We start from the raw sequence: 14413 nt of genomic DNA on the forward strand, positions 1-14413 counted from the left end.
TTCCGTTAATTGGACATAACAACGCTGCTCTCATTTAGCTTGATATTTTTGTCTTATGCTTTTTGCATTTTTGAATTAAACAAGATAGGATTAGGTTTTTTTTCCACATGACATCCATGCCTGGAGTTCCCTCCTGTTTTTCACAGTACGCTGCAGAAAAGATGATGCATTCTGTCCTCGACCTCTCAACAGTAACAACATGTTGAATACTACAGGGCGCACGTACTGCACTTGTGATGATCATGTTGATATGACAGAACTTCATTTATTGGATGTTGCGAGATATAGACACAATATATATATAACATTATTTATAACAATATATATATTTATATATAACATTTACCATAACATTATATATATAACAATATTTGTTCTAGCATATGGGAAAACTTTCTCCCAGTTCAGATCTAGAGTAGGTTGCAATCGCACTCTGATGGATTATCTGTTCTACCTCAATGCTGTGAATCTGTACCCATCACCAGTGGTCAACGGATTGCGCCTTGTTTCAGGAGTCAGAGCTCGGCACAACTGTAATGACAGCCAAATGCCCGGCATGGTGTTTACAGAACGTGACCTGCCACCTGCCCGAGGCAACGTGTGTATCTCCTCCAGAGTGCAGCCAGTGCCCACGAACCATCTGGCAAACGGCACCTTGGTCTCAGGTGACTTCTTTTATCCACTCGTATATTTCTTGAAAATGTTGTCATCATAAAAAGTGCCCTGAGGGTGACAGGATGATGCTCTAGGGAAATCTTCTGTCACACATTTGTCGTCGATAATTGAAAGGTGTTGGAGAAGAAAGTAACATTTTGTGATGTGGGTCACACATGTTGAAATCTCTGTGAGAAAAGGGATATGAGTAGGGCCAGAAGTTTTCAGGTTTTACTCTTCTTCAGATTCAGGGAGTAAAAATCGGGGAAATACGTTTATACCCTAAATTCCTGCAAATATCGAGTTAAATTATTTGCACTGTGCTAGTGCATTGTGGCGCAGAGAGAAATCGGGTCTTATATTAGGACGAAAAGGTTTTGGGAAATACTTTTTTCTCGATTCGGGGTGTAAAAATCGGGTGCTACATATTGGATGGCCAAATTCATGCAAATTCAGGTGACTGACAGCAGGATGCATTTTCCAGTCCAAAAGCTTTAGTTTATATCGGTACAGTGGCAGGATTCCTATACTATTAATATGTAGTGCGCAACCAGAAAAGGAATTCTTCCTTAAATGCATCACTTCAATGCTTCTAATACAACAGCAAAACCTTACAACACAGCTATGACATGGTAATACATGTGTACTCTCTCAAAATGTTTTAAAAATTCAAAGGAATGAAGGTACAATTGTTAATATGATGTCATCTGTAGTTACCATCCTTTGTTAACATACAGCATCATTGCCATCCTCAATGTCTCTGTACCCATTGACGAGCGGTCGGGCCTCTGAACGTAACGCAGCTGGCTGAAGGTGCGCTCAACGTCACAACTTCCATTGGGGATACCCAGTAAGCTCAGAGCTGCTGATCTCAGATTAGGGTACTTTGTGTTCTTCACTCAGTATTCCATGATGCCCAGGCCATCATTTGTTGATATGTCTTCCTTTAAGTACTGACAAAATTCTTCTTGCACAGATGCAGGGTCAGTTACATGTGAAAAGAAGCTCTGGTATGATTCGAACTCTTGGCTAGCAGCATGCTTCTGATGGGGGTTGAAGATCAAGGATTGCTTTCATGTTTCGTTCTGCGTCACTTGGCCCCTTTCAAGTTCTGTTAGGTTCCTCATGCATGTGGCATTCCATGTGTCAGTCAGAGCTCTGCAAAAGTCCGCTTTCAATTTACCATGCCGTGCCGACGCCACGTGCTCTCTGATGCGATCATAAGGCTTTTTTGCTGGATCTGGCGAAACCTCCAGGCAGCAGTACTTGCAGACCAACGCGAATTCTGCAGGTGTTTCACCGGAGTCCTGAAAAGCGTCCAGGCGCGCGTTCTTCTTAACCTCAAGATCTGAATACTCCCTAGCCCAGTTGTGGGCTGTCTTCTCTGGTCTGCCCATCAGGACAGCAGGCTTTGATCCCAAGAATAGGCATCACACAAAGGTGCACGTTGCAAAACTGAACAAAGTTTGTGTGATAAGTGTGACCGAAAGCGTCCGACATGGACGCATGACGCATCCACAACCGGGGAGAACGCAGAAAGCCCGCCGCTTGGTGCGCATGCGCAAATCAGATTTTGAATTGGATTGACTCGTGGCTCGGCTCGACACGGATTGAGACTGGCCGGTTAGCTTGCGCCCTCCTCCATGTTCTACGTTTGGCCGGTTTCTCGGGTTTTACTGACATCGTCAAGGCGCAAATATCGGGTTTAACCCGAAGTCTGATAATTGCATTCGGGGGGGTACAAACGGGAAGAAATATGGTTAAACCCGAAAACTTCTGGCCCTAGATATGAGTAACCATTCATGCGTGATCCTTACTACTATTTTTACATTCTCACAAATATCTTATTTGTTAGGAGTTTGCTATGTCATTAAGGGTAATTGAGGAAAATTACCTGATATTCACAGTTTATGGTTCTCTGATGCCTGCATTACTTAAACATGCTTCAATTACACTGCTTAGCATTTTGCATGTATGGGAACCTCGCCAGAAGAAAGTTCTGATCTGTCCCTTGTTTATCTGGTATACAACAAGCAATGTGAATTGTGTTGTCCAGTGCTCGGTGACATGTGGCCATGGTGTACGCAAGCGCAGAGTCATTTGTGTGAACCAGACTGCTGGCACACCCACCACAGATGATGAGTGTGTCCAGGACCAAAAGCCCAAGGCACTGGAGCACTGCACTCTACAGCCCTGTCATCAGCAGGATGGACCTTCCCTTGCTTGGCAGCATGGAGAATGGGGTCCAGTAAGTTTGCTATCACTTTCCTAATGTTACCTTATGCTTCCAGGTTTAGTTTTCCTCTGAAGGTGTGACGCATGGCTTGACGTTACATGACGTGGTGTAACTTCATTGTGTTTGTCCTTATTCTTCTCCATCACAACATACAGCTCATGTACCAACCAACCCGATATGTCTTGCAACGGTGGACGTAGTGTCCGTTGCCTCTTTTGCCACTAAAAAGTTATCCTTTATGCAAATTGTGCCAGTTAGTTATAAGGACCTCCTCGTACAGGTTGCCTACCATATGGTCAGTAATTGAGACTCAGTGGTTACTATTAAGACAAGATAAGACAAGGCTCTCTCTTGAGCCTTTCAGCCTTGTCTTGTGCTGTTCGTTTTTGTGTTTTGTCTTTTGTCCTTCCCCCAAGCTCAGGGACATGTTGCCAACGTCAAGTATACACCAGCTCGCTTGCATTTTACTTCTATGTGAAACATAACATATCTGACCACATATAGTAATGCATGTTTTGTTTACCTAGAAAATATGCCCCAGGGGTGGCACCAAAAAGAATTTACTATATATCTTTGCTCCCACATTTACGAGGCAAAATGGTGATTGCCAGCCAGTGATGGTCACATTTCTTGAGTGCTTTAGAGAATCAGTGTGAGCCACTGTGAAAAAATGGCACCATACCTTAAGCCCCCCCTCTCTCGCTACGCCCCTGGCCACACATTATCTCGGACTCTACTCGAGACTACTCAAGGGGTTGCCTGGAAATTTCTCTCAAGATCCAGAAACTGAAGTCTGGATAAATGAAGGCAAATTGCATAGACTGAAATATGGCCCCATATTTCTTGTCTGAGTGGTGTGGGATCCTGCTCGGCGAATCCTGGATAAAAGGGGGTCGTCTGCAAAAGGAAAAACACCCTGAAATGAAAGATCTTAAGTGATTAATTGTTCCAGCTTGTTTTTTTTTTCTCAGCTAGTCAGTGTTTCAGAACATTAGAGAGCATTAGTAGTCCTTTGATAATGTCATCATACATACCAGAACAAATGGCATCATGCATGACAAAGAATCTTGCCTATTGATTGGGTGTGGTAGATACGGTACTTTGGAAGCCACATTGTCAACGGCCTACTAACACTCTCTATTATGGGATCATGTGATTTCTAATATATTCATACATGCTGATACTTTGTTTTAAATTTTGAACATGTGTTTTTGTATTGGTTTTTCAATTGGGACATGACTATTTCCATTGACTGTAGTGTTCCGTGACTTGTGGACGAGGTGTCGCAACGAGGTGGGTTCGTTGCAGTGTCGAGGGTGCAGAATGTTCACAGGATGAGCGTCCTCCTGGTGAGCGTGTGTGTCAACAGGAACCGTGTGACCTCTCTGTAGGCAACTACGTGGAGGGCCACAGACGATGGAAAGTTGGCACTTGGGGAGTGGTATGTATAGCCTGCTTGTAGAAATACTTGTATTATTAATGGGTACGTGAAATTGCGTTGGGGTATCATTGGGGTAGATCATGGGGCAGGGCTGGGCAGTAATACTGATATTTTGTATTATAATACAAATACATAATACGTGACGGCAATGGGTATTATAATACAAATACATAATACTCTTGCGCCAAGGTATTATAATACATAATAATAATACATCTATGTATTACTTGAGTAATACTAGTAATACAATTCACTGGATTGATTGTGAGCCCGTTTTCGTATAGTAAAGGGTTCTCCTTCATGATTTCTTCAAACTCAGGTGTGCAGAAGGATTGACCCTCTGAAATGAAAAAAAAAAAAAAAGGAAAGAAATACGGATGTGGTGCAGGAACGTTCTACGGATCCCGTTCACATGCGCGGTCAGTTTAAGCTGTAGAAGAATTACGCGTCATCATTATTAGGGTGATGTTGGTTATGTCCTCACTTTTTCACACAACATAAATAAAAACAACAGAGATTCACTCTGAGATACCTTCAAGTTCGAGGTTGACTGCTTCGATGCGCTGATCACTTCCGAACAGAATACACATTTTGCCTTAAGTGTGGCACAGTCTTCATGTGCTTAACCACAAAAAACGGCCGTCCAGAATTGTGCAGTTCCGACGCAAATTTGACGCCAAAATTGTGCAGTTCTGACCTGGCACGTTGTTAATGGGTCACGGCTACAAGCACCCTTCTACGAAGACATTGCACGTGTGGTGACTAAACATGAGAGGATGTCGTCGTTGTCCCAAAGGAACGCCCGGAAACGAGTGTTCTCAACTCTGAACTCATTGATCCAGTCCCGTGTAATCTGGGATAGGGGTCTTATTGTGAACTTACGGTCCACGTGGCCGCACAACAGGCGCTTTTGTTTGTCACCAATGGGAGATGGGCTTCTTGGAAGGAAGATTACCGATCATCCGCACATGTGGCGCTTTTGTTAGGACCAAAAGCTCCACAAAAAGTATTACGACTTCACAAGTAATATAATACACGGAATACCTCAATTTTGGGTATTATAATACAGATACAAATACATTTTTAGAATCAGTATTATAATACATAATACAGATACTCAAAGTATTACAGTAACAGTATTATAATACAAAGTATTACTATTACTGCCCAGCCCTGTCATGGGGTATATGCATGTATAAACAATGACCGAGCAGTATCAACAGTCATTGAAGCAGCAACAAAATTCACACCCCTGCAGCAGTGATTAGAAGAGTAACGTACACTACATAATTCAGTTTGTAATCGTTCGGAATTGTTTGCAAGCATCACAAATGAAAAGTAGTGCACATTTCACTGATGAGATAATGACATTCCCAAATCAATTCTGTGTGGCTAAAATAATTGTATACATGCTGACGAGTAAGTCTTGCTTGTGTCTTGTGCCCTGCAACTGGGCCACTCAAACACAGATTGTGATAACAGCGCTGTCAGGGCAATGGTTTATACGAACAGGCAAGTACGCTGTGCGGGTCGTGCACTCTGCTGTCTACAATGTTTCTGTTGTACCTCATCAAGTTCATGGTTTGGCACTTGCATTTGTCTCTGGTTGGAGCTCTGAGGTTTCCAATGTGGAGATGTGGTTCAGTATGAAATGTGGAAAAACGCAAAACCCTTGTCTGCTCAGCAGAGTTTCACATTAGGCATAGCCGTCTCCCTATGTGCAGTGTTCACTCCCTCTCAGTGCACTGGCTAGCTGTAAAAGTGTCCTTTTAGGTGTATCCCATCTTATTCACTGCCCTTTTAAGAAGAGAGTTTGTTTTCAAGCAATCCGGAAAAGGTGCGAACGCGAGTAGTCAAACCTGGGTCTTCTGATTTCCAGTCAGATATGTTGCCGTTACTGATTCAGGTTCGGTTCCTGGCGTCAGCACCGTTTTCCTGAGTCGATTCGTTAATTTCTAGGCGTTTGAGGCTTACGTGTTTGTGTCGTCCATATTTGTGGCCTGCCTCGGCGAATTCTTGTTGTTTACAATTTGTTTGTCATCTGTGCTCCCTCTCCACTTTGAGGAGCAAGGGGAGCACGACGCACAGAAAATGGAAAACACTGTCCTCTGGAAGTTTTCTAAATTGATCTTGGAAATGGCAAAAATGACCTCAGAATGTCCTCATGTCAAGTAGAGTCACTAAATAGGGTACCCTCTGTTGCATAACTTAAAGGAGGACGATGGGCGACTAGGTGCATGCGATTGCGATTAGCGCGCGGCTCCTGGCTCGGGTTGGGATTCGGGGCACTTGTGAATTAAAGCTTGTTGGTGTTGGTCACCTGGAGCTTCGGTCGGTCTGACTCATTACGTAATACCCTCCCTAAGGTGACTAGGAACTACTCACTAAATGGGGTGAGTGCTCCAATGTCGAACTGACTCTAGGCAAAGAGGGAGTTCACGAGCGTTACATGGATGCTTCGCCCACTGTTAAAGGGGTCGCGACATTTCACATCAAGTTATTCTGGATAGATGTAAAATGCAGTTATTCGACTCAATGTGACCCTGCAGTTTTACAGCTAAGAGGGTAGGGTTCAGAGCCCGAAATCCCGGGATTTCAGCATAATTTAATGTCCCGAAATCCCGGGATTTCGCAAGGCCAGATCCCGGGATTTCGAGATTATAAATTTAGGCTTTTTTGACAACAAATGCTCTGTGGTACGAGTGAAAGGGAAAGAAGGATGTCCAATTGATTTTTTGTTTCAAGCATCCCTTTCCCGAAAAATGTCATTTGCAATCCAAAACTGAACTAACCTTGTCGTCCGCGACACATTACAACGACGTTAGCTGCTGACTCATGTGAACTACGCAAGCCATAGCAGAGAACAGCCCTCAAGTAGCATAAAACTTCCATGAAATCAGAAGAAGTCTTCCAATCCTATACAACAAGAAATATTGTAGAATCTCTCCCTCTCTCCCTGTGCAGAATCTCTTTTTGTTCTTTTGATCCTCACTAATACGTATATTTGAAACATCAATATATATATATATATATATATATATATATATGTTTACAATTTGATCGTGCCCTCCCAGCCAAGGACAGCTGTTTCGGTCTACTTGGACCTCATCAGCTTGGCGCAGGGAAGTGACACGATCTTGGATCGGCGCAACAGTGCGTCTCGGCGAGACGTCAATGTTCCACGGTGACAGCGTCACCTGTGGAGGCCGCAGTGCAAAGGGCACGATCAAATTGTAAACATGTGCTCAACGTGCAGCTACAGAGCTTCGGCTATTTTTCCTTTGTATATGTACTTGCTGGCTTGCACTGCGGCCTCCACAGGTGACGCTGTCACCGTGGAACATTGACGTCTCGCCGAGACGCACTGTTGCGCCGATCCAAGATCGTGTCACTTCCCTGCGCCAAGCTGATGAGGTCCAAGTAGACCGAAACAGCTGTCCTTGGCTGGGAGGGCACGATCAAATTGTAAACATGTGCTCAACGTGCAGCTACAGAGCTTCGGCTATTTTTCCTTTGTATATGTACTTGCTGGCTTGCACTGCGGCCTCCACAGGTGACGCTGTCACCGTGGAACATTGACGTCTCGCCGAGACGCACTGTTGCGCCGATCCAAGATCGTGTCACTTCCCTGCGCCAAGCTGATGAGGTCCAAGTAGACCGAAACAGCTGTCCTTGGCTGGGAGGGCACGATCAAATTGTAAACATGTGCTCAACGTGCAGCTACAGAGCTTCGGCTATTTTTCGTTTGTATATGTACTTGCTGGCTTGCACTGCGGCCTCCACAGGTGACGCTGTCACCGTGGAACATTGACGTCTCGCCGAGACGCACTGTTGCGCCGATCCAAGATCGTGTCACTTCCCTGCGCCAAGCTGATGAGGTCCAAGTAGACCGAAACAGCTGTCCTTGGCTGGGAGGGCACGATCAAATTGTAAACATGTGCTCAACGTGCAGCTACAGAGCTTCGGCTATTTTTCCTTTGTATATGTACTTGCTGGCTTGCACTGCGGCCTCCACAGGTGACGCTGTCACCGTGGAACATTGACGTCTCGCCGAGACGCACTGTTGCGCCGATCCAAGATCGTGTCACTTCCCTGCGCCAAGCTGATGAGGTCCAAGTAGACCGAAACAGCTGTCCTTGGCTGGGAGGGCACGATCAAATTGTAAACATGTGCTCAACGTGCAGCTACAGAGCTTCGGCTATTTTTCCTTTGTATATGTACTTGCTGGCTTGCACTGCGGCCTCCACAGGTGACGCTGTCACCGTGGAACATTGACGTCTCGCCGAGACGCACTGTTGCGCCGATCCAAGATCGTGTCACTTCCCTGCGCCAAGCTGATGAGGTCCAAGTAGACCGAAACAGCTGTCCTTGGCTGGGAGGGCACGATCAAATTGTAAACATGTGCTCAACGTGCAGCTACAGAGCTTCGGCTATTTTTCCTTTGTATATGTACTTGCTGGCTTGCACTGCGGCCTCCACAGGTGACGCTGTCACCGTGGAACATTGACGTCTCGCCGAGACGCACTGTTGCGCCGATCCAAGATCGTGTCACTTCCCTGCGCCAAGCTGATGAGGTCCAAGTAGACCGAAACAGCTGTCCTTGGCTGGGAGGGCACGATCAAATTGTAAACATGTGCTCAACGTGCAGCTACAGAGCTTCGGCTATTTTTCCTTTGTATATGTACTTGCTGGCTTGCACTGCGGCCTCCACAGGTGACGCTGTCACCGTGGAACATTGACGTCTCGCCGAGACGCACTGTTGCGCCGATCCAAGATCGTGTCACTTCCCTGCGCCAAGCTGATGAGGTCCAAGTAGACCGAAACAGCTGTCCTTGGCTGGGAGGGCACGATCAAATTGTAAACATGTGCTCAACGTGCAGCTACAGAGCTTCGGCTATTTTTCCTTTGTATATGTACTTGCTGGCTTGCACTGCGGCCTCCACAGGTGACGCTGTCACCGTGGAACATTGACGTCTCGCCGAGACGCACTGTTGCGCCGATCCAAGATCGTGTCACTTCCCTGCGCCAAGCTGATGAGGTCCAAGTAGACCGAAACAGCTGTCCTTGGCTGGGAGGGCACGATCAAATTGTAAACATGTGCTCAACGTGCAGCTACAGAGCTTCGGCTATTTTTCCTTTGTATATGTACTTGCTGGCTTGCACTGCGGCCTCCACAGGTGACGCTGTCACCGTGGAACATTGACGTCTCGCCGAGACGCACTGTTGCGCCGATCCAAGATCGTGTCACTTCCCTGCGCCAAGCTGATGAGGTCCAAGTAGACCGAAACAGCTGTCCTTGGCTGGGAGGGCACGATCAAATTGTAAACATGTGCTCAACGTGCAGCTACAGAGCTTCGGCTATTTTTCCTTTGTATATGTACTTGCTGGCTTGCACTGCGGCCTCCACAGGTGACGCTGTCACCGTGGAACATTGACGTCTCGCCGAGACGCACTGTTGCGCCGATCCAAGATCGTGTCACTTCCCTGCGCCAAGCTGATGAGGTCCAAGTAGACCGAAACAGCTGTCCTTGGCTGGGAGGGCACGATCAAATTGTAAACATGTGCTCAACGTGCAGCTACAGAGCTTCGGCTATTTTTCCTTTGTATATGTACTTGCTGGCTTGCACTGCGGCCTCCACAGGTGACGCTGTCACCGTGGAACATTGACGTCTCGCCGAGACGCACTGTTGCGCCGATCCAAGATCGTGTCACTTCCCTGCGCCAAGCTGATGAGGTCCAAGTAGACCGAAACAGCTGTCCTTGGCTGGGAGGGCACGATCAAATTGTAAACATGTGCTCAACGTGCAGCTACAGAGCTTCGGCTATTTTTCCTTTGTATATGTACTTGCTGGCTTGCACTGCGGCCTCCACAGGTGACGCTGTCACCGTGGAACATTGACGTCTCGCCGAGACGCACTGTTGCGCCGATCCAAGATCGTGTCACTTCCCTGCGCCAAGCTGATGAGGTCCAAGTAGACCGAAACAGCTGTCCTTGGCTGGGAGGGCACGATCAAATTGTAAACATGTGCTCAACGTGCAGCTACAGAGCTTCGGCTATTTTTCCTTTGTATATGTACTTGCTGGCTTGCACTGCGGCCTCCACAGGTGACGCTGTCACCGTGGAACATTGACGTCTCGCCGAGACGCACTGTTGCGCCGATCCAAGATCGTGTCACTTCCCTGCGCCAAGCTGATGAGGTCCAAGTAGACCGAAACAGCTGTCCTTGGCTGGGAGGGCACGATCAAATTGTAAACATGTGCTCAACGTGCAGCTACAGAGCTTCGGCTATTTTTCCTTTGTATATATATATATATATATATAGTATATATTTGAAAGTCAAAAGAGAACATGGAGACAGCCTTTTCAGTAAATCATAGACTCGGCTGCTGCAGACTAGAACACAACAGTCACTGTGGATGAACAAAAGGCAAGAAGAGCAAACTGCATTATTCCATGTATTCACACAAGTGACATTCCCCAGAATACTCCAGCGGATCATGCGAAATACGTCATTGGCTTTAGCGGCTGCGTAAGTAGAATTGCTGTACGTCATAAGTATGTATCTTCTCGTGCACTACTAACTCAGGAAATATCCTGGGGCACATCCAGAAGATGTTCAGTAACAGACGACAAGAAGAGACTCATTTCATTGCGGCATTTCAGTTGACATTCTGGCACGGTGCGAATGCTCAATGTAATACGTAGGTTTTGCCCCGTAAGCAGTTCTTTTTCTTTTTTGCGCTTTTTTTTTTTCTAGAATGTTCCGTGGGTATGTCAGAAGACACGAACTATATCGCAGTTTGTGATAGCATGGTTGTGCAAGTGGATACAGTCCTATATGACATCCTGGGTATAGTTGCAAAAAAAGTCCCGATCCTGTCCCGGGATCCCGGGATCTACATTTCGAAATCCCGAAATCCCAGGATTGTAAAAACTGCTCGGGATTCCGAACCTTAGAAGGGGGTAATAGACTCGTAGAAAACCAGCACCGTGAATACAGAAACTTATGATGCGGCTCTGACATCACGGCAGGCGTCTCCTCCAGTGAGGAAGCGAGCGAGAGGTCTCATGCTTACAACTACCAATGGGAACGACCGGAGCTCTGATGTCAGAGCTGACGAGTACGTGTGTTGTTCGAGGGTACATAACTCGCCGAGTATGAAGTGTTCGAAAAATAATTATTTCTTACTCAGTACTCTAGTATGCATTACAGTGTGCTAAGTGGTACATCTGTGTTTCAGTGCTCCCGAAGCTGTGGTGGTGGACACCAACGAAGACAGGTGATCTGTGTTGACGACATGGAAAGCAAGAGCTCGTCGTGTCCCTTAAAGGGAAGGCCTCCCGAGAGTCGAGCATGCCACGTTGAGGATTGCCCAAAGTGGGCTCTGGGAACCTGGTCCCAGGTAAGGCACTAATATTTGGGAGTCGACTGCCATGACAGCAGAATATGCCAGAGTAATCAGTTCATGCAATATATAACGTGTTCACTAGCACCTAAAGTGGTGCAGAAACACCTTCAAAAAGTTCATTTCAAATTGCTTTGAATTTTTTTGTTTGGAAGGGGCAGTTCCCGCAATATATTTCCTTTTGCAATTGGATGTGCTGGGGGTGACATGCCCTTGACGTTTTGTGCAGATTCGGAGGAAGAAAAGAGGAACCTCCAAATTGGCACCTTTACAGTAGAACCTGTTTATAGTAAACTGGCAGGGACTTGTGGATAACTTTACTATATCAGATGTAGCTTTAAGAGTCATAAATAAAGCAGGACAAGTCAGAGATTTATTATACTACTATGTACAAATAGGGACTTTGCAGTGTTAGAAAAATGCCGTATTCTTCACCAAAACAGAAACTGTCGATTGCAGAATGGCAAATTTGTCGGTGATTTGCATATGCGTCAGTTCGTTCCTGGCCACCAGTTGCTGCAACATCATCTTTTGAAGCAGTGTCAGCACTTTGCGTTTTCTACCACAGTCCGCCATTTCCCAAACTTCACGTCACACACACACACAAACAAAGAAGACACACGTCACGTCACCAAATTGAGAACTGGGAAACTTAGAAATCCTTACCGGAGTGAAGTAGCCATGATCGGATTTGCATTATTGACCTCATCGTCGTAGCTGAAGTGGCGGCCCCCAAGGAACGCCTTCAGTGACCCGAAGAGATGGAAATCTCTGGGGGCGAGGTCTGGGCTGTAAGGGGGATGTGGCAGCGACTCCCAGCCAAGTTCCTGTGAGGTGCGTGTCGTGAGATGCGAGGTGTGCGAAAGTGCATGGTCCTGTAGGAGGAGGACTCCTTTGGTGATGAGGCCCAGCAGCTTTTGCTTCAGCGCCTTATGCACATCCCTGAGAACCTGGCAGCAATATGCACTATTGATATCGATACATGTTATCCGCCGGTCCCTGAGGATCAGGCGCTCCACAAGTTGGATGTTCTCAGGAACTCTGACACTGGCCTCTGAGCCGCCCCGGGCAGGGTCATCCTGCACTGATGTACGGCCGTCTCGGAACCGTTTGCACCACTCGGAACGCTTTGCTGCGGCTAAGTGTATCATGGCCATACTGAGCCTGAAGTCTTCTGTGAATTTCAGATGACTTTATGCCTTCATTCACGAGAAACTTCATAACAATTCACCGTTCGATGTGCGTGCTCACCTCGTTGTCTGCCATCTTGTCCAGCACATGCCTTTTGTTTTGCACAAACTTTGAACCACCACGTGGTGAATGCGGAGGCCTGTCGCGTGTGAAAATGACGAAAAAGAAGTAGCGCAAGCCATTTGTACACTTAGGAGACAGAAAGGCCCGGTTTGACTTGAACGCCCCTCGTACTATGACAAGGTTCTACTGTATTCACGTTTTAATTACAAACTGTGCGTTGGGTGAATCTTATTCCTTTTACTTTATTGTCATGATGACAGAATCTTTCATATCGCGAAGAGAAATTTTTGCACTTTAATGCCCCTTTATGACCTGTCTAGCCAACGCCGCCTCAATAGAGAAGGCCTGCTCAATGCCTCCTCAACCCTTTGCATGTAGACATATAAAGCCCGCCAATCGCGCCAGCCAGCCAAGATGTCAGCCAATTGCTGCAAACGATTTTGAAACACCGGCTTTCTGTAGCTACCAGTGGGTTCCCATGCGACTGATGGTGGCTCATTCCTATAGCTACGGCCACTGAAAGCAACGGTGTGATTGGTGGGCCCTTAATTTGTTAAGTCAAGTCGCTCAAGTGATCAGGTTTTGTCTCTAGGTGATGTTGGTCTAGCAGAGGTGTCGCGATTGAACAGCAGCCGGCGGTGCTGCATATCCTTCTGCTCTTTGTACTAATGATATATTAATCGCTGCTATCTCCTCTCAGTTCATCCATTTCTTATGAGAACGATGTCCTTGTTAGGAATGACTTGTGGTGCATTTTGGAGAAAGGGTGCTGATACTGCTGTGCCATTGCAGTGCAACACAGATTGTGGAGAGCAGAGACGTCGTGTGGTGTGCCAGGACTGGGCAGGTGTTTCGCAGTCTGACTCTCGCTGTTCCAAGCCAAAGCCACAGGAAGTGAGACCTTGCGACTCGCGGGATTGTGCGCAACCACCGTACCGTTGGCAATCTGGAGCATGGTCCCAGGTAACCTTAGTACTCCCAGTGTCAAAAAAATATGCCACGTGAGAGAACATTAGCATGTTGATCTGTGCTTCCTAAGTTGCGAAAGACAGACGCAGGACAATGAAAACTTCTGCCCCTGTGAATTTCATTATTAATTTATTTTGCAAAGTTTCTCTATTTCTTCCATTTTTTCTCTCTATTTTTTAAATTTTTTTTTTATAAAGAGCTTCAGTGTGGATATGATCCTTCTGTGAACGGAAAACCAAACAACTGAAATCCCAGAGATGTAGAGTGTGTGTCATGACACTGGTTGCTGTCAAAAAGCCAATATGCAGCCCACGGATGTGTAACACAAAAGTGTAGTTTGGTGGTACACATATAAAAAATTGAAATGTCTGCATTATTGTGCTAAAATGGGAATATGGTGAAACAAAATGGTGGTTAAAATTACTTAAAATTCATTATTGAACTTGGTAATT

General features: G+C 46.1%; 1 protein-coding gene across 7 annotated transcripts in view; it reads left to right on the plus strand.

Annotated features, from left to right (window-relative positions):
* The window catches only part of LOC135396459 (A disintegrin and metalloproteinase with thrombospondin motifs 9-like), a 99309-nt gene that overhangs the window by 61622 nt on the left and 23274 nt on the right, over positions 1-14413 (plus strand). For all 7 annotated transcript variants that reach the window (XR_010423393.1, XM_064627440.1, XM_064627442.1 and 4 more), the window contains 5 exons: positions 513-665; positions 2711-2902; positions 4149-4331; positions 11574-11735; positions 13785-13955. Coding sequence is in view for 6 of the 7 variants with exons in the window: in XM_064627440.1 (XP_064483510.1) it covers positions 513-665; positions 2711-2902; positions 4149-4331; positions 11574-11735; positions 13785-13955 (861 nt within the window). In the remaining variant the exon portion in view is untranslated. The remainder of the gene's footprint in view (positions 1-512; positions 666-2710; positions 2903-4148; positions 4332-11573; positions 11736-13784; positions 13956-14413) is intronic.

This window comes from Ornithodoros turicata, chromosome 6 (assembly GCF_037126465.1).
Source record: "Ornithodoros turicata isolate Travis chromosome 6, ASM3712646v1, whole genome shotgun sequence".
Taxonomy (NCBI): domain Eukaryota; kingdom Metazoa; phylum Arthropoda; class Arachnida; order Ixodida; family Argasidae; genus Ornithodoros; species Ornithodoros turicata.